General features: G+C 40.9%; 8 protein-coding genes across 12 annotated transcripts in view; 4 read left to right on the top strand and 4 right to left on the bottom strand.

Annotated features, from left to right (window-relative positions):
• LOC117571890 (transmembrane protein 170A) overlaps positions 1-18,727 on the bottom strand; it is a 153,947-nt gene extending 135,220 nt beyond the window's left edge. Inside the window, exon 1 of the mRNA XM_052005633.1 lies at positions 18,717-18,727. The gene's annotated coding sequence lies outside the window, so the exon portion shown is untranslated. The remainder of the gene's footprint in view (positions 1-18,716) is intronic.
• LOC117571007 (glycerol-3-phosphate dehydrogenase, mitochondrial) lies at positions 2,268-6,211 on the top strand. 3 transcript variants are annotated; one of them, XM_034252964.2, is made up of 8 exons: positions 2,268-2,487; positions 3,214-3,361; positions 3,430-3,586; positions 3,827-3,936; positions 4,017-4,129; positions 4,207-5,066; positions 5,131-5,834; positions 5,904-6,211. In XM_034252964.2, the coding sequence occupies exons 2-8, from the start codon at positions 3,260-3,262 to the stop codon at positions 6,036-6,038; spliced, it is 2,181 nt and encodes a 726-aa protein (XP_034108855.1). In that variant the 5' UTR covers positions 2,268-2,487; positions 3,214-3,259; the 3' UTR covers positions 6,039-6,211. The 3 variants fall into 3 exon arrangements, with proteins under 3 accessions (XP_034108855.1, XP_034108853.1, XP_034108854.1); XM_034252962.2 differs by having other exon boundaries at positions 2,270-2,487; positions 3,208-3,361; XM_034252963.2 differs by lacking the exon at positions 2,268-2,487 and adding an exon at positions 2,594-2,731 and having other exon boundaries at positions 3,208-3,361.
• On the bottom strand, positions 6,160-8,530 carry LOC117571008 (cyclic GMP-AMP synthase-like receptor 1). Its single transcript, XM_034252966.2, has 4 exons — positions 8,299-8,530; positions 6,694-7,427; positions 6,419-6,629; positions 6,160-6,356 (listed from the first exon to the last, which is right to left on the bottom strand). The coding sequence occupies exons 1-4, from the start codon at positions 8,465-8,467 to the stop codon at positions 6,235-6,237; spliced, it is 1,236 nt and encodes a 411-aa protein (XP_034108857.1). The 5' UTR covers positions 8,468-8,530; the 3' UTR covers positions 6,160-6,234.
• Positions 10,173-12,016, bottom strand: LOC117568641 (methyltransferase-like protein 25B). Of its 2 annotated transcripts, XM_034249432.2 has the most exons (6): positions 11,833-12,016; positions 11,568-11,777; positions 10,671-11,503; positions 10,470-10,612; positions 10,362-10,409; positions 10,173-10,306 (listed from the first exon to the last, which is right to left on the bottom strand). In XM_034249432.2, the coding sequence occupies exons 1-6, from the start codon at positions 11,911-11,913 to the stop codon at positions 10,227-10,229; spliced, it is 1,395 nt and encodes a 464-aa protein (XP_034105323.1). In that variant the 5' UTR covers positions 11,914-12,016; the 3' UTR covers positions 10,173-10,226. The 2 variants fall into 2 exon arrangements, with proteins under 2 accessions (XP_034105323.1, XP_034105324.1); XM_034249433.2 differs by lacking the exon at positions 11,833-12,016 and having other exon boundaries at positions 11,564-11,710.
• On the top strand, positions 12,427-16,390 carry LOC117568640 (PX domain-containing protein kinase-like protein). Of its 2 annotated transcripts, none has more exons than XM_034249429.2 (10): positions 12,427-12,536; positions 12,632-12,834; positions 13,005-13,281; positions 13,343-13,751; positions 13,811-13,989; positions 14,057-14,296; positions 14,361-14,506; positions 14,566-14,715; positions 14,852-15,065; positions 15,170-16,390. In XM_034249429.2, the coding sequence occupies exons 2-10, from the start codon at positions 12,733-12,735 to the stop codon at positions 15,385-15,387; spliced, it is 1,935 nt and encodes a 644-aa protein (XP_034105320.1). In that variant the 5' UTR covers positions 12,427-12,536; positions 12,632-12,732; the 3' UTR covers positions 15,388-16,390. The 2 variants fall into 2 exon arrangements, with proteins under 2 accessions (XP_034105320.1, XP_034105321.1); XM_034249430.2 differs by lacking the exon at positions 12,427-12,536 and adding an exon at positions 12,547-12,562.
• Positions 16,484-18,349, top strand: LOC117568642 (dynein light chain Tctex-type 5-B). Its single transcript, XM_052005632.1, has 3 exons — positions 16,484-17,663; positions 17,717-17,916; positions 17,983-18,349. Exons 1-3 carry the CDS (start codon positions 17,586-17,588, stop codon positions 18,146-18,148), a joined length of 444 nt encoding a protein of 147 aa, XP_051861592.1. The 5' UTR covers positions 16,484-17,585; the 3' UTR covers positions 18,149-18,349.
• An 88-nt stretch (positions 18,728-18,815) lies between the features above and the next one.
• Positions 18,816-23,470, bottom strand: LOC117572385 (RNA-binding protein spenito). Its single transcript, XM_034255158.2, has 3 exons — positions 23,306-23,470; positions 22,462-23,076; positions 18,816-22,399 (listed from the first exon to the last, which is right to left on the bottom strand). Exons 2-3 carry the CDS (start codon positions 23,010-23,012, stop codon positions 20,563-20,565), a joined length of 2,388 nt encoding a protein of 795 aa, XP_034111049.1. The 5' UTR covers positions 23,013-23,076; positions 23,306-23,470; the 3' UTR covers positions 18,816-20,562.
• A 776-nt stretch (positions 23,471-24,246) lies between these two features.
• LOC117572386 (zinc carboxypeptidase) lies at positions 24,247-25,770 on the top strand. Its single transcript, XM_034255159.2, has 2 exons — positions 24,247-24,553; positions 24,614-25,770. Exons 1-2 carry the CDS (start codon positions 24,275-24,277, stop codon positions 25,604-25,606), a joined length of 1,272 nt encoding a protein of 423 aa, XP_034111050.1. The 5' UTR covers positions 24,247-24,274; the 3' UTR covers positions 25,607-25,770.
• The last annotated feature ends 558 nt before the right edge of the window (positions 25,771-26,328 follow it).

Raw genomic sequence — 26,328 nt, forward strand, 5'->3', positions numbered from 1 at the left:
TATTAAACCACCTTTGTACCTTATTCATTAGTGGTATGTAATAAATGCTGTGAAAACCACTTCTTGGCAATATTACATTGTTATTTAAGCGTAGTTAAATTTATTATTTTTCTTTGCTAAAATTTCATGATAGAATTGACCTATTTTTTAGGAACAGTGGTACATAATTTTTACTTGGAACATTATCATCAAATTTTGTGTGTCTAACTAGTATAATCACTGAGATCTAGTTATTTAAAGAGACGATCAGTTCGGCAATGAATAAACAGTTAGGGGTAAAACGAACAATTTATGGCTGGTCACAAATTGTATCTGATATCAACAGAGACTGTGAAGTGCGTACGCGCCTTGCCCTAGAGAAGGTGATTCGCTAATCCGAATAGCGTACAAAGTAAAATTCAAAGTCAAACACTCATATTTGTGTATTTCCATTTGCCCCTCTACGAGTAGAATGCCATTGATAAGGTTCACGTGCGCCCAAATCGTTTGCCGCTACAACTACATACATACTATATAGTTCTATACCGTATCTTGGCAAGCTTTATCAGTCTGCGTCGCGTCGCGTCACGTCGACGTCTATCCCGTTGCCTTGTCCATGTGTGTTTGTGTGTGTGTTTGCGCGAGCTTTAAGCTTCCGCGTGGGTGTCAAGCACGCAACAGATGCGTGCGATGCAAAATTCTTTAAAATATATATTTACCTGAACAATTCTATAGATACGATATCATTGTGATATGATACAATGATCGTATACGATACGATACAATGTGAGTTTTTATATTGTTTTAGTTTTGGTAAAACGAAAATAGAGGAAGTCGCGTCGCGAAGGTTATTTGTAGGTCTGATTGGCTTTGTATCTGTATCTGGGTCTGGGTCCAATTATAAAAATAGCAATGGAATATTTCAGTCTTTCAGTTTTTTTGTTTTTTTTACTCGACTGACTAGTCTACAAAGTACTGGGCACTGACCTAACCCACCAGCGCAATGACGTCATACACCATCATCATGATCATCGTCTAGTCTCTGTCTACGGGGCAAATGACATCCACGGCATCTTCACTTCCCCTTGCACACGGTATTCCGACGTCAGCTGACAATTAACACTGGACTTGGGACACGTTTTTTGCTTCTTTTTTTTTAGGGGGTTATTCAATTTGTTAGAGTCTCTCTACTAAATGATTCATTCATAAATTAAGTGAAATGCGTTAAGCACTTGACGAAATTGCGCTTATCTTTAGGAACCGTTGAAGAGTACACTAATCAGCATACAAGTGGAGCATTTTGGAAATTATGCTAATCCATTTCAAAGTCTTATCTGTTCCCAACTTGCTTGCATAGAAACTGATGGTCAGAGAAATAATATAAAATTCCATTTATTTCAATTCTATAGAAATATTTGAGTACTTCTGCTGAAGTAACATATAAGTTTATTTATTCAAAACAAATTCCAAATTCGAGTTTTATTTATATTGCGCGCAATTATCGTAAGCTTTGGCTAACAGATTCGACATTTGCTGAGCAGTGTGTTATTATTATTATATTTTTCGTTCTCATGTCGACGCGTCGTGTCACAATTTGCCGCTTTTATCAGCTTAGATATTTGAGCGTATAGTGTATAGATAGACCCTCAAATTGAATAATCACTAAGTAATGACGGAGTCGAAATTCCTGCTCGACTAAGAGATTCCGCGGAAACTGTATATTGTTTTTGTTAATTTGATTTCAAATTCACATTGAAAGCACAGAGAACTTGATTCAGTTGAGAAGCAAGTTAAATTTACTTGGGTGAAGCCTAGTAATAGTGTATGCAATCTACCGCAGTTTAAATCAAGTATACGCAGCGAATGCCAAGCAGAGACTCGCCGCATTACAGGGTAGAATCGAGCACAAATATGTACCCAAAGATATGAAATGAATATAGAATTCTGCTCGCTGTGTCGGCCAGTTACAAAAAGCAAAAAGCATAATATAAAACGACGCCGTGTTGTGTTCGGTTCATCCACAAGGTGAACTCATTCAACACACTCACGCTACACGATTCACACGACTGCGAATAGTTTTTAGTTTATTTCATTTTGGCGATTGCTTGCTATATAGAATTGTGCTATAGCCAATTAGCTGCTTGGAAGCGAGAGTGAGTGTGAATGAAACAGAGAGATAGGTACGTACGTACATATAACAGCTGTTTATTTTTGGGGGGTTGTGTCGTAAAGAAAGAGAGAGTGAGGAGCAGAGCACTGTAATTTGCAAAAGTTCTCTGAGCCAAAAAGCTGCACATGCAACAGCAACGACGACAACAACAACTGCATCCCCAGCCAACGAACCTGTCGTGCCATACAGCTGGGTCAGCCTACAGACCGACGACGACTATCAAGCGAATCAGAGCTACGCAGCGGCAACAGCAGCAGCGGCAGCAGCAGTTAGAAGTGTATTCCAGCTGAGACGACAACGACTGCTTCCAGCATCAGAACATCAACAACACGACTACGGTAAGCTTTAATACTCATTTTGACCTAACGCTAAGCGGACGCGGCAGCCACAGCGCCGCGAAGAAGAAGAAACTGAAAAAAGTGACTAAAACTCTGATGTAATCATTCGCTGTTACGCCCGCAAAATAGAAAAAAAATTTTCAAATTTCAATTCAGTTCCCAAAATCTTCTCGCTGCGTTGTCGTCGGGTTCGTCATTGTCATCGTTGTTTTAGTCGGCATTTTTGTGCCTGGAATCCTCCAAGGTAAACAATTCGTTTTCGTTCACGCTCTGGATGAAGAAGGCACGTTCTAGCGACGCAACTTAAAAATTGTGTGTGCCCATAATTCAGTTGCAATTCCCAAGTCAAAGCTCATGTTGAGTCGCAGTTCCTACATCCCCCCTCTCCCACGGCAAATTACTATGGAACACAACGCTCCGCGCCCATATCGATTTAACACACATATGTGAATGTGTGCATACCTAACGTATTATTTGTTCCACTCCCCGCAAACGAACGTTGGAATGAAACACACACTTCCAATGCTGCGTGCGCCGGCAGCGCTCATTAAAAAAAAAGTTCGCAACAAAAAGCTTTAGAGAGTACGCTCTCTCAGTTTGTAGTTCGAGAGAGAAAACAACACCTAGAGAGCGCGGGCATTTTAAAAGAGCAACAGTTAAAGCGGCGTTGATATGCCAATTAAATTTGTGTTTTAATTTGAAATTTGTCTTTTTAATTAGCAACAGCAAAAGCAAAGCAATAAGAGCGTGAGCGTCAGCGTGTTAAGAGAAGATGTCGTCGCGTATGTTTAAATTCGGCGTCACGGCGGCCAGCGCCTGTGTTGGCTCTGTGATAGCGTCGTGGAGCATCGATCGCTGGAACTCTCCACATGTGGTACGTGTTGCATGCCTTGCTTGACTTCCCTCCGGAATCAACTAAAAAGTGTGCTCCTTTATTTGTAGGTCAACAATGCCGTGCAACGTCCCCCTAAACGCAAGCGCACTCTGCCCATGCGCAGCGAACAAATCAAGTCTCTGATGAGCGGCGAGGAATTCGATGTGCTCATTATTGGCGGTGGCGCCACCGGAGCGGGTTGCGCCCTGGACTCTGTTACCAGAGGTATGTAGCATAGAAATCGAAAGTGCCATGGCAACTGAAAGTGGATATGCCACTACTATTGATGTCTATATTTCTGTCTGTCCGCCTACACCAACTTTAAGTCCTGCACCACGTTCTTTCTTAGTAACTGTCAACTGTCAAACAGATGAAGTCTGTTTTAAGAATAGGCAACCTAGGATCCTACTCAAATCTCTTATACACGTAACCAGTAATGAAATATTCCTCTCTCTTTTATGACAGGTCTGAAGACGGCACTCGTGGAGCTGGATGACTTTGCCAGCGGCACCTCATCGCGTTCCACCAAGCTGATCCATGGTGGCGTGCGTTATCTGCAGAAGGCCATTCTAGGCGTAAGTGCTTAACAATCATTGATGTAGTTCATCCCTTAGTGCTAGTCGTAATGCTTGTTCTCCTTATCGCTCCGCTACAGCTAGACTTGGAGCAGTACAGGATGGTGAAGGAGGCGCTGCAGGAGCGTGCCACAATGCTTGAGTCGGCGCCCCATTTGACGCATCCGCTGCCCATTATGCTGCCTGTTTACACGTAAATAGCAACCAATCCTAGCTGTGATTATGTTATGTTAATGTGCAATGCTAATCGTTATCTCTTCCTCTGTGCAGATGGTGGCAAGTGCCCTACTATTGGGTGGGCATTAAGGCCTACGATTTGGTGGCAGGTGATCGAAATGTGAAGAGCTCGTATCTGTTGTCGAAGAACGATGCTCTCGAGTTGTTCCCCATGCTCAAGAAGGACAAGCTGTGCGGTGCCATTGTCTACTACGATGGCCAGCAGGATGATGCTCGCATGTGCCTCGCCGTTGCACTGACTGCGGCCAGACACGGTGCCACCGTTTGCAATCATGTGGAGGTCAAGGAGCTGATCAAGAAGGACGACGGCACCGGCAAGAAGGTGCTGTGCGGCGCCAAGGTAAAGGATCATATTTCTGGCAAGGAGTTCACCGTGAAGGCCAAGTGCATCATCAATGCCACCGGCCCATTCACCGACTCCATTCGCAAAATGGACGAGCCAACGGTGAAGAGCATCTGCAGCCCCAGCTCGGGTGTGCATATTGTGCTGCCCGGCTACTACAGTCCCGATCAGATGGGTCTGCTGGATCCGTCCACCTCAGATGGTCGTGTCATCTTCTTCCTGCCGTGGCAACGTCAAACCATTGCCGGCACCACAGATCTGCCCTGCGAAATCACGCACAGTCCCCGCCCCACCGAGGATGAGATTCAATTCATTCTGAGCGAAATCAAGAACTATCTGAATGCCGATGTTGAGGTGCGTCGTGGCGATGTGCTCTCCGCCTGGAGCGGCATTCGTCCGCTCGTCTCCGATCCGAACAAGGACGACACACAGTCGCTGGCTCGTAATCACATTGTCCACGTCAGCCCCTCGAATTTAGTCACCATTGCCGGCGGCAAGTGGACCACCTACAGGGCCATGGCCGAGCACACAATCGATGCAGCCATTAAGGGTGAGTAAGCGTTAATATTTAAATTCTTCATCGATCTAATCCGTTCCCTTCATCTGCCGAACAGCTTGCAACCTGAAGCCTGAGCGCCCAGAGGCTGTGACATCTTATCTGAAGATTGAAGGCGGTCAGGGCTGGACACCAACCATGTACATCAGACTGGTGCAAGATTTCGGACTGGAGTGCGAGGTGGCACAGCATCTGGCCAAATCATATGGCGATCGCGCCTTTGCCGTCTCCAAGCTGGCAACACTGACTGGCAAACGTTGGCCCATCATTGGCAATCGCATCCATCCCGAGTTCCCCTACATCGACGCAGAGATTCGTTATGGTGTGCGTGAATACGCTTGCACTGCCGTCGATATGATTGCGCGTCGTCTGCGCTTGGCCTTCCTCAATGTGCAGGCCGCACAGGAGGCATTGCCTGTCATTGTGGACATTATGGGCGAGGAGTTGCAGTGGTCCAAGGATGAGAAGGAGCGTCAAATCAAGCATGCCACCGATTTCTTGGCCAACGAGATGGGACACTCGATCAATCGCACATCGAAGGAGAGAATACCGATTAAGCTGTCCAAGGAGGAGATTCAGACATATGTGAAACGCTTCCAGTTGATCGACAAGGACAAGAAGGGTTATGTCTCCATCAATGACATTAGGCGGGCACTCAAGAGCTTCGGCGATGGCGATGTGTCTGGCGAGCAGCTGCACGAGATTCTCAAGGAGATTGACACCAACATGAATGGCCAAGTGGAGCTCGACGAATATCTACAGGTAAATGGCATTTTATTTGGTAATCTATGAGCATTGCAAATTCAACTGTATGTATATCAAATTTATTAGATGATGTCGGCGATCAAGACTGGCGATGTGGCCTATTCCCGATTTGCGCGCATGGCCGAGCTGGAGGAGCAGAAGCACGAGGCGGCCAATCTCAAGCAAAAGATCAGTGTCGATCGCTCCGGTGGCGGCCTCTAAGCGACTTAATGATGTTAACGACGTCGATGGTTATGATTATGATGATGATGTTCATCTACAAATCATGCACATTTTCTATAGCATTAAGTTCCACAACGAGTATACAAACAAAACTATCCAATTATTTCTCTTCTCTTCATTTTATTTTATTGTTAATAAAGTCTTGAAACTTACTCTCCCTCCCTCTCTCTCTCTCTCAGCCAATTATACAAGTCGATTGTTCTGCCTGTGGTTTATTAGCAGAAGGTGGAGCTGGTGCTACAGCTGGCTGTCCATTCCGAGGCCTTCGCTGTGGCTCTCCACGCTCCTCGCGACTGCCTGTAAATTCCAAGAGTATATTTTAATTTCCATAAAAAGCTGCGATGCATTGCTGCACTTACTGTAGGAGGATCGCACAATTTGATTGATGTCACTGGTCAGATTGCCAGCGGCTCTCTTGAGGTTCGCATGCTCAGCTATAACACAGTTGAACATGTCCTGTCGTTGGGTCGGTGTGAAGGCAGCAAACATATCGAGATTGGGATCCCAGAAGAAGCGTAACTTGCCACGCCGCTGATTCACTGCCAAGCAACTGGCCAACTCATCGTACATCTACCACGAAAAGAGAGCAAACACTTTAATTGAGTTCGGAGCGATATCCCCAAACTTAACTTACATCGATTAATATCTCGTAGAGTCTCTTGTTGCTCCAATAGGACACGGGACGCACCTTCACCTGCCACAGCAGCACCGTCTTAATGTAATAGCTTCGAACATTTGCCATGTTTGTCTTAGAATCGCGGAATTTCTTCATCAGCTTGATGACATCCTTCAGCTTTTGTTTATTGTGCATCATTTCCTTTTCGGCATCATAGTAGGAGGCCCGGAATGAAATGTTGTTCGCTTGGAATGGCTTCATAGGTTTCGGTATTGCGTCCCAATACGGTATGTTCCGGAAGAATCTGAGCTCCTCGCCACCCAACACATTCTGCCGTTCACTTAGCCTTATTGCTGGCACAAAATCCACCGAATATTTGTAGGGTGAATTTATAAAAATTGTATGAGCTGGACCGCATCGTCGGTAAATTATTTGCGAGGTCATGCCGTCCACAATAATCCGTTTTTCCATTTTATTGAGAACTTTGGTAAATGCACCATTTATTAGATCCTGCAGCTTATCCTCCAGTAATAGATTTTGGGCCGTAACTATTTTCTTTAGGGCTGTAAATGAATCCTTTTGATGATCCTGTCTCTGCAGGATATTTAGCACCTCAGTCATGTCGAGTGTAACATTACCCGGTTTCCGTGGATCTCTCTTAACGATGATCCGATCGTTTTCGGGAAATTTCAGGTAGATTACCAAATCGAACTCATCGGGCTTTGTAATTTTAACTTTATCGCCATAGCTTCCTGTAATATAAGATTTCCCATAATGCTATTACCATTACTTTTCTACTCTGGTGATCTCATCTTATCGTAATGTGTAATAGATTATCTATTGCTAATAAAATTGACTAGTGATTGCCTTATCTTATCTTGAATAATTATTAAACTCAAAACCTAGTCACCTAAATTCATCGCGTTTTGCGGAAGTTGATAAACCAAAGGAAGCTTATGGACGAAAAGAAACAAAGAATTCAAACACATCGTATTTGATATGATCTTTTGGTATAGGTAATTGGTATTGGTAATATGCCACGATATTATAGAAGAAATTATATCTTATTTATTTCATTACGTATTTATTGCTTCCTCGTCATCAATTAAGGAAATAAATCTTTTAATTCATGTCTAATATTTTTATTGAAAAAAACAATGCAAAATTAAAGGAATATATATATTTTAAAACAATTTCACAACATCCGGTGTAGGAAATAAAATGTATCTTAAATTTGTTGTTAAAGTATCGCATAAACTTTATCAAATTTAATGCACATAATTATGTGTATGTACATATATATGTATACATAGTATGCATATTCAAATATTTTGAAGGGGGTTGGTCACGATCTCTTGAATTATATCTAAACACTTCAACGTATTCTAAATGCACTGCAAATTTAAAAATGCCCTTTACAAAAAGTACTCGTATCTAAGCAAACCGCATAAGGTGAAAATGACACTTGCACAAAGTATCTTTGAGATTCAATTAAATCAATCTGAACTCTGCCTTGCAATCTTGCAGTTGATAACGCCACGTAAGCAAAAGCTAGCAAATAATTAGCTCTCGCACTTTCTACACAGGCTACTAAGAATGTTCCGGACCATCCACTTAACTTACCGCCAAGTTTGTGTCCACACAACCATTTTCCCAGTGGCATCTCAGACTTAAGAGTGGAATAAATAGTATCTCGTAAGGCATTGTAATGGTTAGTGTATTTTTTTCTATGTGCATCGATATTAATAAAATCCGCAATATTTCTTTGCAATTGACTCTCCAACGACGCCATCCTTGGACACTACTTTCGCTGCTTTAGTTAATCTCAACTCGTTGAACGCGTACTGCAAACTGAAGTCAAGAAACACAAACACAAACGATGAAGACTATCGAGGCGCACTCGCAACACAGACCGAGACGCCGCGGCAGTGAGAGAGACAGAAAGTGAAAAAGATTCCCAGCGGCACAAAGCAGAGAGATCGGAACAGAGATCTGTTGGAATAATAGGTTACCAATGTGGAAACCGTAATGGATGGCTGGCTCTAGTTCTATGGAAAGAATGATGCAAGGATAACCAAATGGATTTGTAATAATAATACAAATAATGTTTTGGGCATAAGTTTTTTATGTACTCGTAAATTTTTAAATCGTAAATTTGAAAGTCCCAAAGCGTTGGGGTTTTCTGCTTCGGGTTTAGGCGAGAAAGAAGGTTTCATGTTCTCGCTGACTATGAGAGAGATAACGCTTATCTGCGAAAATATCAATATAAATAGCACTGGTCGCTTTACATCGGTTTTAATTTCACTACAATTATATTTAAAATTAAAAAACAATATGGATAAAATTCATCTGATTTGATCAAAATAAAAATGTAACTTCTGCTTGGACTTATTTTCAGTTCAGTGACGTCACTTATATAAAAGTCAAGTAACTCGCATTCTTACACCATGCGAGAACCTATGGAATGTTTGCGAGAGTCTTCAAATTCTATATATGTATGTATATGTACATACATATAATCTATGTATGTATGTACGCACAAGCTGGTCAGCATGTTAACTGAATTTACAACCATGTGAACAAATTTGAGGCCTTATCGCATGTCTTCGGGCTGTTTGCAATACTTAGGGGAATTCCGGAATTATTATGTTGGTTCTTTGGAAGCCAAAATAAAAAAGTGCGTTTCTCCCATGTGTACATTTTATGAAATTGACTAGATTCGTATTGTATTGACTGATTTTTTCGTGACTATAATATAAATTTCCCATCTATCCAAGTAAGGACGTGGATAGTCACACCTCAGCTTATTATCATGATATCTCTTTTGTAGTTTTGTATATTGTATACAAAATTTGGTGAACCTCGAAAACGGTGAGATATTGATTCTTATTATATTGACTGATTTTTTCGTGACTGTAATGGAAATCTCGCATTTATCCAAGTAAGGACGTGGATAGTAACACATCAGCTTATTATCATGATATCTCTCTTGTAGCTTAGTATACTGTATACAATATTTATATACGGTAGAACGGTAAGAGTTTGAGATTGTCTCACAAACATTATTTAATTAAAACATACTCTCTCGTATCTGTCTTACCTTTGGCGTTAGATTAGTTAGTTACATATACCGTATTTTTATCATCTACATAATTTTTCTAAAAAAAGTGAACAAATCAAAGTATTACATATTATTTAATTTAAATGTGATTATAATTAAAACAAAATGAGCTTGAAGATCAATAAAAAGAAAAATGTTTATTTATTGGAGATTAATGCGTTTGTTAGAGATGTTCTTGCACAAGATCCTAATTCCCAACTCCCATTAGCATGTCTCGGATTATGATCTTGAATTGCATTGTCATACAATAATGGAATATATGATATAATATCTTCAGCGAATGAAGTTAATTAACGTCGAATTATTATAGCATTTACTATGATTTACATTAACAACAAAAATGGTTAAATAAATATACATCTGTATTACATATATTGTCAATATATTTTATATAAAAAAATATATATAAAAAGAATCTACATGTCAAAAGTTAACTTTTAATGGCACTGGTTATGTGATTTCTTGGAGAAATTCGGGGATCAAAAATGGCTTCAATATTAACCTGGCAGCCTGAAAAATATGAATGCAAAATATACAAAAATAAGGTGTGAGCAAAATAACTTACCGCTTTCCAGCAGAAACAAAGCACGATCGTATAGAATAATGCTCTCCACTAAATAAATAAAAAAACACTTAAAATCAATATGGAAATTGTTTATAAATTATTTCTCACCGAGTGGTGCCAGCATAAGACGCAACGTATAGAAGCACACAATGCGTTCCCAGTGCAATAAATCACTCTCAATTTGTTTATTGTCAAGCTGCGTAGTCTTCAGCGCTTCGAATTTCGTACCATCGATTGCACGCCGAAAGTATCTGTCAAGAAAGAGTGCTCTACTTAAATATCAATTCAATACTTCAAATTGATACTTACTCATTAAAACTCATGCCAGGTGAATGCTTCACATTGCGGAGAGCAGAATGCCGTTGATCGGGAAAATTATGCACAATGATCCGCTCGGCTGCGGCACGAAGTGAGTGTATCTTTAGATATTCATATTGATCGGCAGTGAGGCGATCGTAATACACTTCAATCGCGTGACAAGCAATTTCCCGTGCCTCATAGCTAAGCTGGCAATCGTCGTGACAATGTAGTTGTCGCCGCAGTTGCGAACTGAGCGGATAACCATGTAACTCCATTTGAGGCTGTGTTTGTCGCGTGCTCATCTTTTGGTAACAACAGCCAACGAAATTAAGAAACTTCGCCTGCTCGCAGTTGAGAAACAAACGCATTAACGTCGCTCCCAGATCGCCACAGGGATGCAGGCCAATGATACCAAATTGAAAGTCTCCGGCTGGCAACTGGAAAGCCTCGCGAATGCTCTCGATGAACTCCGCGGGCTTTGTGCTGCTGCTCAGACGCTGGGTCAGATGTGCGGGCCGTTTAAAGTGCTCTATTTCATGGGCTTCAAGGAATTTATGAGCCATGCTCTCCAACTTGGCATCAATAGCTACGGCTTGTTGATTCAATGCCGGCTGCATTTCCAAGCAGCATACTTTAATGCCATAACCGTAGCCCAGTATGCGAGCCAAGTGTCCCACGCCGGCTCCAAAGTCAACCACGAAGTTAGTTGCAGTCTGTTGACAGCTTCGGGCACAAATTGCCGCCATTCTCTTGATTTCGTGTGACTTTTTTGGCTTCACGCACTTCATGAACATGAACTTCAGCTTGCGATGCTCCAGCAGTGGACAACTTGGCAATTCAATCTACAAATGGATGCACACCAGTTTAACGAAGCGTTCAGCATTTGCGTCGCATTTGTTTACCAACTTCTAGCTGCCGTTTTGGTGTCCTGCTAATATTCAAAGTTCGCAACACCTGACGCAGGGCCAGCAGTTCCAAGGGCCAGACAACACGTGAAGGCCGCAACTCATTGTCATCACTCTGCAGCAATTCAGCCAGCACCTCCACTGGTAACTTTTCTAATTGACTTTGCCAGCTCAAAGGAAGTTTGCTCCAATGATTGTCCACATAAAAGTCCTGCAAATCAATCAATTGTTAATTTCGCCGATGAGGCAACGTTCAACTTACTTACCGATACATAAGAATTAAGTAACCACTCATACTTTTTAACTACATTTAAACTTATAGCCAGTTTGTTGGGTAAATCGTGCATATTGACAGACCACTCACTCACTTAAACAGCTGATTCCAATTTGTTGTTTACAATAACAAGTTTTCTAATATTGCCAGTGCTGCCAATGTCCAATGAGTGTGACCTAAAATCCATTTTTAAAATACGATTTTACCGAAAAATACCATTGCATTAATGTATGGTAAACTCAATTCACTTTTATTGAGTGTAACTATTATTAAGAATAAAAATAAAATATTTTAATATTTTTTATTAAACATTCCTTTATAAATCTGTCCAACGACCGCTTTGAAAACCTAAAATATTATTAGAATATTAACATTGTTATATGATATGCTGTCTTCTAAACGTTCAAAAACAAAATTAAAAATATGCAAAAGCTAAAACAAATTAGACTAAGCTCGACTTAAATTAGACGCTTATACCAGGCATAATGCCATATTAATTTATTAACCAAAAAATAAATTGAAACCAATTTGAGATTTGAGGACTGGTATATTTCAATATATTTTCAGAGCTAAAACGGTATGTTTTTAAATTAACCTTGCGGTTACACTGTTAACGACACAAAATAATAAAAAGCCCGAAGTTTCGGGTCTAATTGGACCAACAGAAACGAATAGAAAACAATTCAAAAACAGTTTGTATGTGCTTTAAATAAAATTGTTGGGTACGAAGTGAATAAATAATTTAGTGTGTTTATTTTTTTATTGTGTATGTTTGAATGCTCCATTCTTAGGTGGAGACAAATACAGATACACACAGTCACGAAGAGCAAACACATACATACACACATATTTGGCAGCTAAAGCGAAGTGAAAATGCATCTGCAAGAAACAAATGGCAATATTTGCGAGCAGATATGAAAGAAAACTACCTATTGATGACACTGAGGCCATAAGCTGCGAGATCGCAACCGTCGAGGAGGTCGACGGACATACGGTAAGTGCATTGAGCGCATACATATGTAATTGCAATATTCCACAAAAGAAAAATCAATAATCTGCGACGACGCCGCCGCTGCCAACGATTTGTTGATGATGACGCCGATATCGTATGACTAACTGACTGTGTGTGTGTATATGCATTTGTGTGTGTGGTCCTTTTTTCAGGAGTATTTGCTGCGTGTGCAGAGGGGAAATAGCTGCTGGAATGTTCTACATCGATACAATGACTTCAATAAGCTGCATCAAAGTCTTCGTATCTCTGGCATCGATCTGCCGTTGCCTGGCAAGCGCATCTTTGGTAATATGCGACCGGACTTCATAGCTGAACGGAAAGAAGCACTGCAAGTTTACATAAACACAATACTAATGAATCCCATTTTGGCATCATCGCTGCCAGCCAAGCGTTTCGTTGATCCCGAAAGCTACTCTCAGTCATTCCACGGTAAGTTCAATTGGGTTATCATCATATTGACCGTCCACCTAATCCCGTTTCTTTCTTACAGATCATGCATTACAGAATGCGCTACTATGTCTGCGCAATGATACGGTTTGGGCTTTAGGCGCCACAATGGGCGCCATAGGCTGGCGACTGCGTAAGCATTACTTTAAGGTGACCACGAAGCCGCCAGAGAAGAGCAGCAACAAGTTGGTGAAGAGCGGTTCGCAGACGCAGCAAAGCAAACACTTTGCCTCGGGCAGCAATGGAGGTAGTCACTCCATCTCCATTGATGCGGGCAGTGTGGATCCCAATGCGGAAATGGTCGCTGAATGGTTGGAGTACGGTCCGGACAAGTATGTGGAGGAAAAGGAGATGAATGGTGTACTGAAGAGTTTGATGGGCTTGCAGCATCCGCACATTGAATCCATTGTGCTCGCTGCCAACACGGAAAATGGTTGCCTCTTTATCAGAAAGTGAGTTCCTCTACTCTCTTGTATTACCTATTACTTATATATGCTAAACAAATTTACAGATTCCATAAGCATGGTACTCTCAAGGATGTGCTTTGCATGGCCACGCCAAAGAATCCATTCCTGAGCAAATACGGCAATCCCAAAGGACGCACTGCACTCTCCATGAAACAAGTGGCCACCTACGGTAAACAGATATTAGATGCTTTGATCTTCTTGCACTCTAAAGGCTATGCTTATGGTAAGAATTTGTCGTTAAATCTTTTCGATTTAAACAAAAAACAAAACTCATTTTCTTATCTTTAAAGGTCACTTGCATTCAGGCAACATTGTTATTGTGGATGATTGTGTTAAGCTGTTGGATGTCGAGAATCATCTGCTGGGTGTGCCTGCTTTTTATCGACCATTCTTTGTGCAACACAGCAAGATTCATGCCATCGAGACAATCGATGTCTATTGCTTTGGTCATGTGCTCTTCGAAATGGCCATGGGGTATCCGCTGCAGGAGTCGGTTGTGCGGCAGATCACGGAGTGTCCCGAGGCATTAAGTATGACTTGATAACGAGATTACATTGCTTTGTATATTAAATCCACGTTTAATTAATCACACAGAATCACTATTGGAGAGCATACTGTCGAAGGAAGCCTGCAAGGCTGGTCTGCCCACATTGGATCAATTGATGGGTCACAGGTTTTTCACGCAGTATGCAACCGAGAGTGCATCCACCGCAGAAAAGCCACACTTTAAGCTTTCGTTGGTAAGAGTGTATTAATCTGTAATTTAATACAATTGCTGACTTGTTAATCCCTTTCACAGAATGCCAAGGAACTGCTTCGTCAGGCTGCTGTGAAGAGCGAGAATCGTTTGCGCGACGAACAAAAGTCGGTGAAGAACCAAAAGCGCATTGTACGCGTCCAGGAGCTCATGAGTTCCGAGGAGGAGAAGCGCAAGTCAAAGCAAAAAGCAGTTAGTATACACTTTTGAGATTATTACTTATACTTAGTTCAAGTAGAGTTGCATTATGCTTTGTATATACTCTGGTTATTTATTTATTTATGCGCTTACTGAGAAGTTATTTTTTTGATTTTGTGTACGAATTTAGAAATTAGAGCACAAACAGTCGAAGCTAAAGCAACAGGGGTCACTCCAAGCAAGCAATGGACGCTTGTCGCTGGTCGCTGCGACTGCTGTTGCCTCAACAAGCGCAGCTGCTGTTGGCGGCAGCGGTGGCGGGGGCGTGGGGCTAAGCACAGCAGACTCATTCAATCGCTCCGACAGCACACCCGAAGAACCACCCATACTGGCTGGCCACAAAAGTATAGCTACATATTTAATTTAACCTTCATTGTAGTTGCTCTTAGCAGTTGATGATGGCTTTCAACTATGCATTCAAACTAATGCGATTATTAACTCTTCACAGCGCACACAACTATTGGAGGTCAGACAGCGCGCCAGGAGTTGCCCAGCAGCAGCAGCGGTGCTGTGGGAGCATCCGTGGAGAGGCAAACATCGACACCGAATATGGCATCGGAGGACGCGGAAGCTGGCGAGGATGATGAACCCACACGCTCTGCGCTGCTCGAGTCAATTTGCAAGTTTAACCGCGGCTCGCTGCGCAAAGTGCGATCCAACGATTAGGATGCGAGTGTAGATGGAGGGGAGGGATGTTAGATGTGTCATGAATTTTTCATTAAATACATTTTGGACCAAATGTGGCGTTATGAAATAACGGTTCCATTAAATTAAAACAAAACCAAAAATAGCGAACAAAAGACGTTGAAAGGGACGCCTAAATCGGCTGCAGAAGAAATCAATTGAATAACCAGCAAATAGATAATTACAAAAACAAAACAAAAAAACACTTTGGTAAAACGAATGCATCTATTTATGGGCATCGACAACACAAATAACAATCCAGCATAAGTACTAAGTATAACTATATTTACTAACGAAACCCACTGAATCTGTGTCCACAAGCAACAAAAACAAAACGAATATTCGCAAAATGTTTTATGAACAACTCAATGATAAAAGATAAATAGTTAAATATGTACGTCTGTCTATACTCTCAATATATATACATATATATGATAAGTTATGAATCACACTCGGTCGAAGCGGCAAAAATGTACGCAACTAAAGCTTTACATATACATATACAAAACTACATATACATATATACAAAAAAACATGACCACTACACGACTGAGAATTAAACCTTTCGTACGAATATCTTAAAAATGGAAATGGAAACAAAACCACAAAAAACTTTAAAAACTTTCCAAAAAAAATCTTAACTTATAAGTCTGCACCAAAAAAAAAACATTAATCTAAAACTATATATGTATATGTAACAACCACAAAAGACGCATATGTATATGTAACTTAAGTACACACATTGTAATTTGTTCCTTGATGTCCAGCTCCAATCGCCATTGTCAAAGATTGAGGCCAAAAACAAAAAAGCAAAAAAAAATTATGCTGCACTTCCATTGTTATTTTGTTTACTTTTTATTTTGTTTTTATTATGTTTTGTTATAGACAATTTCTTATTGATTATGTGTGTAATGGAAATAAAATCTCTGTAAATCAATTGATATATACAATATACTTAAATTAAATGTTTTAAAATATGCATAAATGCGAAAGACATACATACATATAGAGCTACAGAGCGCATACACTCACACATACATATATATATATAGATATATATGTATTAAATGTAATATTATAATTGGGCCATAATGAGCACGTACCATAAGATTTAAGTGGAAATCGTAACAATTGTAATTTGATATATTTACTCGTACTCGTATGTGCATGTGTCTACTATGTGTTTTTTATGTAACTGACTGTGTATATGTTCGTATGTATGTGTGTGTATATGACATATACATACATACCTATACTGAAGCAAATTCAACGTCTAACGAAATACTATACATATATATTATATACATATATACTATATATGAGAAAGCATATTATACTATATGTAAACCGAATAAAGTGTAAAGTATTTATCGTTGTAATTGCAATCACTTTTTATGAGCCAACATTTATGTAATAGACATCCCTGACTCCTTAATATCTTTCTTAATTATTTAAGTCTATAGATTACAGACGTGAACTTTGGCATACTTAATGATGAACAGCTTGTCATTGATTCCCGAAACTTTCATTGCAATCAAAAGATCTTTTGAGATAATCATCTGGCACTAGCTCAAGCAAGACTGACTGATTGACTGTCAGTTGGCAGCATTATCAAAGCAAAGGGTCGCGTGGGCAAGGTCAGGTCAACTCGCATAATTGTGGGCCATTTATTGATTCAACATTTGGCCAGAGATTGTGGCATTGCCAGGACGACGACAACGACAAGCCAAGTCAGGCGGCAGGCAGCAAATGCCATCATAATAAATCTATATAATAATCATTTGCGGTTTTATGGCAAACCGCGACGCACTTAAGCAGTCAGTAAATTTGTGAGAACACGCCACATCGACATGGCCAGCGCAGCGAGAAATTGGTCGGGTTTGGTTACGCTTTGCCTGGGCCAGGAACGTGAGAAGGTACTGCGATTGATTTTGTGATTACCTACACCCGAAATTCGCGACATGAAAACATGGATACTTTATGTGTGTTTAATGAACAGATGCTTGTTACCAGCAATTTTCGTGGTGGGGGATTCCGTAGTTTAACCCAAAATTTGGCCAAGTCACGCATGCATATACATATGTACTATAGTTGTTGCTCCACGTGCAGTTCATCCAGCCAACCAGCACATGTAATGTAATCCGATTTTCCTTTTTATCCGACACTTTCGTTTTGTCACCATGCAGAGGCAGGTGAGCAGCCAGCGCGCATCCCTGACCAAGTCGAATGTGGCCGCCGCCTTGTGTGCTCCTCCAAAGGTAAGTGCTGGACAACAAAATCAAATAGGAGCTCTTATCTTGTTGCTTCCTAGGCTGCCATACGGTATCTGCCCACGTATCGGCTGGATCCGAAGAACCCCTTGAATAAGGAACGCTTGGAAATTGCCATGAAGGAAATCATGCATAGGAATTACAACGATGAGTACTTGTTTCATCCCAAACAATCGTATCACTTGGCTGCCCAGGTCAGCGAAGAGATCAAGAGCACCATCAAATTGTTCAATTTCGATAGGTAAATCTGATATTTTTCTCTAGCTGTAACTATATGTATTGTGCTGATTCTCTCGAATTCCCGCAGATATCGATATATTGTGTTAGTAACCGTTGGAGAGTTGATGACTCAGGGTCTTTGCTCCATGGTGAACTTCCTGTGGGATGCCGATAAAGATGGATATGTTTCATACGCCATCAAGACACCGAAATATTTTGCACTCTGCACCATATTTTACTTGTACTTAGATTGATAACTGAAAGTTTCATATGTATATTTGTATAAGAATGCAGGAAATGTGTAGTAACTCAATGTCGATAAGATTCTAAGAATAAAAGCATTACATTTGAAAAAATTGAGCTGAAAATTAATGAGATTACTATTTATATACACTTATATATAATTTATTTTGCTTTTTTTGTAATTAAGTGCTTTCTTCGCTAGAATCATTTTTTGGTAATTAAGTGCTTCATTTGCTAGAATCATATAATCTTATGAGCTGAATTTAATTCTTCCTATTTATTTCAAAACATTGGACTACATCTCCCATTAAGTAATAAGAACAATTTTGGCATTGCATGAAAAATTAAATTTGTAATTTCATTTATTTATAACCAAATTTCAAAATATTTTAATGTGTTTCAAAAAAATTAATGAACATTAATAGAGATGCTGAAAATTGCATGAATTGTTAAGAAAAATGAGAAAAAATGAAGAGAGTTCCTTACAAGACTTTTGGGTAGCACCTTCTATGGCTGCTTTGGAAACCTGTGAAGAGGAAACTTGGAATGCATTTTCGATTTTTCTGGGCACTTTTTCACTTTGTTGTTGCACAGTTGGAACACACAATAATCATCATTATTAATAAGCCACCACATCACTTGCCGATCGAGCAAAACAATATTAGAACACACACAGAATCGATTTCGGATTGTTCATATTTATTTGAATATTTATTTTAATATAATAGATATATAATATGGTGAAGCATAATTAAGATGCAGCATTATTCAGTTTTTTCAATCAACTCACAAATTCAATGTAATTACTTGCATTTCAGCATTTTCTACGATAAATAGTTGTTGTAACTTGTGTATACATCTTCATCTGTTATTAAGGGAGTTTCATAAATACAGTATAAATTTTATATATGTACTATATATGTGTATATATAGTGGCCACACACATGCACGCACAGGCACACACTCACACATTTTTCGGAACGAGAGAGTTTTGGGATCATCATGAGTAAATAAAGTATATAAATCAATTAAATTGTGACACTGTCGATATATTTGAATACACCACTATCGAGATTGACACAGAACTGAACTTGTTATTGATTAACTGATTGGATTGATCGTTGTTGTTTTTGAAGAGCAACCATAAGAAAACCAATGTAACATTTGCAAAACCCATTTAAACAATTCAAACATTTTGAAACAAATGCTACACGACGTTTTCTCTTCGGATGGAAAAATGAAAGAACATGACATAAGGAACAGGAACGGAACTACGGAGTACGCTCGAAACATTACAAAAAACTTTCTTTCGGATCGGATCAGGTCACTGCACAAAAATCATGATTGATTGATATATATATATAGGCAATCTACATATATGTATATAGTATAAGGATAAGAATAGAGTCAACCACTTTTGAATAATAAACACACATCATACCTAGGGATTTTGCAAGGGATCCTTAAGAAAACAGATTCACTTTATGAGACTCATATATCATGGTGGTGGTCACTTTTTCCACTTTATCTTTTTTTCTTTTTTCACAAAAACGAAAACTTTTTTTTTCCAAAACCAAACGATAACGCTCAAAACTGATTAAACTTATTAACACAATACAAAAGAAGGTAACACAAAACTTTTCTTTTTTTTCTTGTTTTTTTACATAATTTTTAACTGCTTTTGTTTTGAAACTTTTTGTTTTTGTTGTTGTTGTTGGTTTCAGGATTGATTTGTTGCTTATTTTTTAGATTGCACAAATTGTACATGGAGAAATTTGCAAAAAATTTATGATAAATACAAAGCAAAAATTATTACACTGTTTTTCTTTGTTGTATATAATAATAGTGAATACAAAAATAAATAATTAGAATTTGAATACTTTTGGCACAATCGTAATATATACAAAAAAAAAAAGAAACTGCAACTGTTAAACTGTATAAATTATTTAAACTGCAACAACTTTTACACTCTCACTACACAGAGAATAGTTAATAATCAGAATTATGCAAGATCATAACAATGATTCGATTGGTCTGCAAAAAGAACAATAATTAATATTGGATTAATAAAAAATAGAAAAACTCAGCTCGCATCGACTTCGACATCATTTGAAATCGAGTTGGTGTGTGTGTCTCTAAGTTGGTTAATTGCTTGCGTGTTTTCTGATCCAAGGGATCATAGGATGTTAATTGTAACTTGATTTGAATTATGCTTCTACCAATTACAGCAACATACATCTCTATGTATGCTGCGTATATTGTTGTTGTTGTGTAAGTCTACGACATCTAGTTATGCATCATATATATGTTATATATGTATATGCATATATATATATTACGTATCTGCAGAATCTTCCTGCAGTTCTCCTCTTTTCTCTTGCTGAGCACTGTGAGCAGCAATCTCTATGTAGCCCACAGTTTGTCTTTAGGCGGTGCCACCACGCACCACCACAATGACCAGATGATCCTCCTTCAGTCCCTCCTCGGTGAGGCTGTGGCAGGTGCGCTTCAGCAGATCTGTTGAGAAGTCACACGGCGGAAAAGCGTATAGCACGCCTGTGGCTTCCGTCTCCTTATTTAGCAGTGATATAACGCCAGCTGCTTCCTTTTGCTTCAGATACGAGACGAGGTTGCGCAATGGCCGCGTCTGTACGCTGGCATCATCACAATCCGTATCCACTGTGGAGCCAGCGAGGCCCATGAAAATGGCATGCGACGATGAGGAAGCAATACGCTTCTGCACATCCTCCAACTTGGGCGGATCAAGACGTAATCTCTGTGTAATGCGCAAATTATGCTTGCCCTCCTCGTCACGCATCAGCGACTCCACAATGTCCGTGTCGCCGTCGGTCAAATGGAACTTCGCCGGGAATAAGGAACTCTTTAGGATGAGCGCACCAGTCCAAATTGTGCTGCACTTGCGCGCCACCTCGGGCACCGTAGCTGCCGAACCTAGTGCATCGTTGCGGCGCGTCGACGTATCTGAATCGGAGCCGGGCGAACGTGCACGCTTTAATGGCGAACGGGAGCGGGAACGCTCGACGCCCGGCTCGCGAGAACTGGAGCGAGCACGATCGTATGACTCGCCGGGGGGACGACGCCATTCATCGTCTGCACCACCAGGTGGCGGCACCGATGATGACACACCACCCATGGCACTCGGATGCGGTGGCCTGTGCACATCGTTGTGATAATGATACATGCCACGTCCACGGCCACGATAACCACCACCACGACCACGGTAACCACCACGCGGCGGATATGGTGAGTAGCCACCGCGGGGCGCATACACCGTTTGCTCCTCGTAGTAGGGATCGTATTCGGGTCGTCTGTACTCGATGGCGCTCTCGTCGTATGCTGGCTTGGCAGTCTTAAAAGGAGCCGCTGGTGTTGCGCCCGGCAACTCGGCGAAATCTGTGCGCAGACGACGCTCCGGACCGCCCAAGGGGAAGCCACGCATCTCCTTCACAGCGGCGGTGGCAGCTTCAACTGTTTCGTACTGAATGTAGGCATAGGGTTCGCCCTTCTGATATTCAATCTTTTTGATGGCACCAAAACGATCGAACTCACGTTCCAGCTGTGTCACCGATGTCCAGGCACCCAGACCGCCAATCCACATGCGTGTGGCCGGCGTCACTTTGCCATAGCCAATTTTACACTGAAATTTGCCAATGTATTGGCCAGACAGCTCGATTTTGGCACGATGAGCCATGTCAAGATTCTGATAACGTACAAAGGCGAACGCATTGCCGGTGCCAGGTGGCGGTCGTTTAATGTCAATGTCATCGACCACACCATATTTGCCAAAGATGCGACGCAGCTCGTCATCGGCAATGGTAACCTCCAGATTTCCGGCGAAGAGCGTGCGCGTCGATAGTGGATCATCCTCGGGCTGTACGTGATGCAAATAGTTGGGAAACTTATCCTTTTTGCTCTCGGGTTTCTCGTAGGGTACATGCGGTCTTGGAGCCATCGGACGCATTGGTGCATACTGATGTGGCGGCGGATGTCCATGCAAATGATGGGGATGGGCATGTGGATGACCGCGATGACCCATCGGTGGGCCACGCGGTGGATGTGGATACTCATGGTGCATGGGACGATATTCACGTGGATGCACCGCATGCGGATGAATGGGTGGACCATAGCGATCATAAGGATCGATGGGTGGACGACGATGGTCCAAGGGAACTCCCGGTCCCATGGGCGAGCGGGAATAGTGATAGCGTTCATAATCCGGTGGCGACATCGAATGACGCGGTCTAATACATCGAAAGAAATATTGTAATAGAAGAGATCTTGGAGCTTAGCTAGCTTCTTTTACCTGTACTCCGGCCGCGTTGTCGACTTATAAACGGGTTCAACAATTGCCATCTTATCGTATATGATCAGTCGTGGCTTATGATGCTTTGCCTCGCGTGCATCTTCGGGCGTGCGAAAGCACACGTAGGCTACACGCTCGTCCAGATCGTGTGCCAGTCTAACGCTGAAATCACCAAACTTCTTATATTCGCGGTATAGTGTCTCCTCGATAAACTCATCCGGCGCCTTTGGAGGCAAAGCGCTAACGCACAACACCTTATAGCCAGCCGGGCGCTCGGCAGCTGGAGGACCACGCATATATGGCTCCCGATGCGGTGATCCGTAACGGCCGCGTGGACTTGGCGAACGCTCCAAGCGACGTCGCATGCGCTCAGGGGAAATGCGTTCGGGTGAATCCCCGGGAACACCACCGCCATTGTCATAGCCGCGACCCATGCTGCGTGAGTTACGAACGAGGTTGCCTCTACCTGGTGAGCGGGATGCGCTGCGCTTCATATTGTGGATTTTGACTGTAATTCGATCGAGATCAGCTCCTTCTCTATGAATACTCATGAGCAGGAGCGGATAATCGGATAATTACGCCAATTATGTGACTGCCTTTTGCTTGTGACAAAGTCTGTAAATATGCATATTTATTAGTAAAGGCATATTTACGAAACACACACATGCATATGTATGAAAATCAAATAGCCGCAAAGCAAACGAAAAAAAAAAATGGCGGCCCACGACTTTAGCGTCGACCCCGAAGTAGGTAAAAAAAAAAAAGAAATTACGACTATCATTTAATATACATCATACACGTTTCTAACTTAAATTTACTTTACGATTCTTCTCCCGTAACTTACCACCAACTTTTTATACGGCTTTTTAGTGTAGTGCACGTTTATTGACTAATTTTAATATTGGCACTGAAAATTCCGACTTTCTGCGGCTCGCAAATTCTTTCTGTATGTGTCGAAAAAATAATGCGCTGCAGCAAGACCAACAATTTCTCTTCTAAATATACTACATCGAAAAATATACTAATATACTAACAAAAAAAATGTAGAATTCCACGCACATATATCGCATTAGAAAAATATTGTGATGTTGCGTGCTTGAACAACACTGATATTTTCAGTTTTCTTAATTTTTCTGCAAATCATTATGAAAATAGCTCTCCAAATATACATATAGCTCTAGTTAGTTTGGTATTTTTAGTGTTGTAAATTTAATAACGGGGCACTCAGGGCACCATATCGATGACGACGCTGTTTTTCTGATGTATCCGATGAAAAAAATGCCAGGCCGGTCGGATATTTCAGAGGTTGTTTTATTGTAATAAACGGCCACTGCATTCAACATTGTTATTGTTTGTTAAAGATTATTAGTTACAACGGATTAGCCCATAAGGTCCATAATTTTGTAATTATTAACAGTTGCATTGGCACTGAAATATATGTAGATATATGTTTTTAATGTTACTAGTATAAACAAAAAAAATTTAAACATTCCCGGCCGCATTCAAGATATGCAAAACTTGCATATTTTAACAAACCCTTAAATGTTCGTATTGTTGCTGTAAAATGCACTTCCCAGCGAAACGTCCAACAGCTGTTTAGCGATTTGAAGTTCATATTACTTATCTAAATATACATACATACATACTCATATTGCTCTCTCGCTTGTTCTTGCTTGCGCTCTCACAGCATGTTTGTTGTTGTATGCCAAACAGATGATGACAACAACAATCACAAATGGAAAATTATAGAATTGAGCGGCGTACACTTAAAAGTAAAATATGCCAGCGTCTGCTAGTCATTCTACTTGTAACAATGTCTGCGAGCGGTTCTCAAATTGTAGATGGCGCCTCGTCTTCCGAGGTGTCCCCAAAAGATCAGGCGCGTTACGACCATTATCGCATCTATAATGTCCAGTTCGACAATGAGCAGCAGATTGAGTTGTTCCAGAAACTGGAGGCTGAGAGCGACAGCTTAACTTTTATCGGACATGCTCGCGAAGTTGGACAAAAACTTTCCATTCTGGTTGCTGCACATCGCGTTGCTGATTTTGCCGATTTGCTGGCAACGTACAAAGTGCAGCATCGTGTGTTGGTGAATATTTTATTTACTTGTTTGTTGGTTTCTTGATTATAAGTGGTGTGTGTCTTGCAGACGTATAATTTTCAGGAAAAGATCGATCGCAATATGCGCGAAGTGCTGCCAGAACATGTGGATGTCTCTAAATATGATTGGCAGCACTTTTTCCACCTCAAAACCATCTACGATTGGTTGGATCACATGGCCAGCAAATATCCTGAACAGATCAGCGTACTGGACATGGGCAGCAGCACCCAGGGGAACGCAATTAAAGGCCTTCAACTGGGCAAGAATCCGGCGAATAAAGCCATTTTCATTGAAAGCGGAATTCATGCCCGCGAATGGATTGCACCGGCCACAGCCACTTACATTATTAATGAGCTATTGACGTCGCAGGATGAGCGTGTGCAGCAGCTGGCAAATAACTATAATTGGATTATATTTCCATGCGTCAATCCTGATGGCTATCGTTACACCTTTGAGCATGATCGTATGTGGCGAAAGAATCGCCAGCTGTTTGGTACTTGCCGTGGCGTTGATCTTAATCGCAACTATCCTGATCACTGGAACACTACGGGATCGAGCAGTGACCCAACACGTTACGATTTTGCCGGTCCCAGCGCTGGCAGTGAGCTGGAGACACAACGCTTGATGAGCTTTATACGTGAACATGTGGAGAAGGATCAGATCAAAACATATATTGCCTTGCATTCGTATTCACAGATGCTCATGTTTCCCTATGGCTACACCAAGGAACATGTGGCCAACTACGATGATCTGCAGGAATTTGGCAAAAAGGCAGCGGCTGCTATTAAAGCTGAGAGTGGTCGTGACTACGTAAGTGGCAATCTCTACGAGACGATTTATCCATCAAGTGGCGGCAGCATGGACTGGGCCCATGCCGAGGCCGGCATACCCATTAGCTATACTTTTGAACTGCGCGGACCACCCGATAGTCAGGATCTGTTCATTCTGCCAGCTGTGGAGATTCAGCCAACCGCCAGCGAAGCCTTTACTGCCATTCGCACCATTGTTGAGGCTGCTGCCGAGAAGAATTATTACAAATGATTACAAATTATCATCAGGATGCCATTATCTTTTAGAAAACTTGACGTGCAACGCATTTAAATAACATCTACTCTTCTCTTTTTATTAGTGCTACTATCTGAAGTAAGCTCAGACTGTTTTTATTGCGAGCAAGATAAGAAATATATATGATCAGATAAAGACAAGATATCCGAGTTGAGTGGTTTTACTGTTTTGCTTGTTTACATTGTACAATATGTTGTTATTATGCTATCTTACATTTATTTATAACTGTCATATTGTATACATATGTACATCACATTTTCTAGAACTCTTTTGGTGAAAATCTATGGAAAACCTGAAAAAGATGTGCTTTTTCTGTCATTCTAAAGTTTAAATTCATAACGATTAGATTAACCTACATTATTTAATAAGGCGATTAGAGATTCAAAAATAACGGCTATTCCGCGATATCGATAGTTGAAGTGAATAAACATCGATGTATATAAACATCGTATTTCGATTTTGCATTTTTGCTTTTTTTTTGGCTTTTTTTATAGCACTCTGATTATTTGGAAGAGCTGCGTCTGGGAATTAAACAAAATCGAAATCAGGATGTTATACAATTTTCCTAAATATATCTCCACAATAAAACGTATATTTTGTAATATTACTATACGGTCATACTCAAACTACAATAAAGCTTTAAAAATTATTTTGTCTTAGGCAAAGGGTTCTGAATTAATCAAAACATGCAGTTATGT

This window comes from Drosophila albomicans, chromosome 3 (assembly GCF_009650485.2).
Source record: "Drosophila albomicans strain 15112-1751.03 chromosome 3, ASM965048v2, whole genome shotgun sequence".
In the NCBI taxonomy this organism is placed as follows: Eukaryota; Metazoa; Arthropoda; class Insecta; order Diptera; family Drosophilidae; genus Drosophila; species Drosophila albomicans.

Bases quoted from the DNA above. Each gene is read 5' to 3' on its own strand.
- LOC117571008 (XM_034252966.2), bottom strand. From the start codon at position 8,467: ATGGCGTCGTTGGAGAGTCAATTGCAAAGAAATATTGCGGATTTTATT. The intron at 6,630-6,693 runs GTAAGTTAAGTT...TTTTCGTGGTAG, and splicing joins TCTACGAGATATTAATCGAT to ATGTACGATGAGTTGGCCAG. The intron at 6,357-6,418 runs GTAAGTGCAGCA...TGGAATTTACAG, and splicing joins AATTGTGCGATCCTCCTACA to GCAGTCGCGAGGAGCGTGGA.
- LOC117568641 (XM_034249432.2), bottom strand. From the start codon at position 11,913: ATGCACGATTTACCCAACAAACTGGCTATAAGTTTAAATGTAGTTAAA. The intron at 11,504-11,567 runs GTTGGTAAACAA...ATCCATTTGTAG, and splicing joins CACCAAAACGGCAGCTAGAA to ATTGAATTGCCAAGTTGTCC. The intron at 10,410-10,469 runs GTGAGAAATAAT...TTATTTATTTAG, and splicing joins TCTTATGCTGGCACCACTCG to TGGAGAGCATTATTCTATAC.
- LOC117572385 (XM_034255158.2), bottom strand. From the start codon at position 23,012: ATGAGTATTCATAGAGAAGGAGCTGATCTCGATCGAATTACAGTCAAA. The intron at 22,400-22,461 runs GTAAAAGAAGCT...TCGATGTATTAG, and splicing joins ACAACGCGGCCGGAGTACAG to ACCGCGTCATTCGATGTCGC.
- LOC117568640 (XM_034249429.2), top strand. From the start codon at position 12,733: ATGGCAATATTTGCGAGCAGATATGAAAGAAAACTACCTATTGATGAC. The intron at 13,990-14,056 runs GTAAGAATTTGT...TTATCTTTAAAG, and splicing joins CTCTAAAGGCTATGCTTATG to GTCACTTGCATTCAGGCAAC. The intron at 14,507-14,565 runs GTAAGAGTGTAT...TCCCTTTCACAG, and splicing joins CACACTTTAAGCTTTCGTTG to AATGCCAAGGAACTGCTTCG.
- LOC117572386 (XM_034255159.2), top strand. From the start codon at position 24,275: ATGTCTGCGAGCGGTTCTCAAATTGTAGATGGCGCCTCGTCTTCCGAG. The intron at 24,554-24,613 runs GTGAATATTTTA...TGTGTCTTGCAG, and splicing joins AAGTGCAGCATCGTGTGTTG to ACGTATAATTTTCAGGAAAA.
- LOC117568642 (XM_052005632.1), top strand. From the start codon at position 17,586: ATGCAGAGGCAGGTGAGCAGCCAGCGCGCATCCCTGACCAAGTCGAAT. The intron at 17,664-17,716 runs GTAAGTGCTGGA...GTTGCTTCCTAG, and splicing joins CCTTGTGTGCTCCTCCAAAG to GCTGCCATACGGTATCTGCC. The intron at 17,917-17,982 runs GTAAATCTGATA...GAATTCCCGCAG, and splicing joins AAATTGTTCAATTTCGATAG to ATATCGATATATTGTGTTAG.
- LOC117571007 (XM_034252964.2), top strand. From the start codon at position 3,260: ATGTCGTCGCGTATGTTTAAATTCGGCGTCACGGCGGCCAGCGCCTGT. The intron at 3,587-3,826 runs GTATGTAGCATA...CTTTTATGACAG, and splicing joins CCTGGACTCTGTTACCAGAG to GTCTGAAGACGGCACTCGTG. The intron at 3,937-4,016 runs GTAAGTGCTTAA...GCTCCGCTACAG, and splicing joins TGCAGAAGGCCATTCTAGGC to CTAGACTTGGAGCAGTACAG.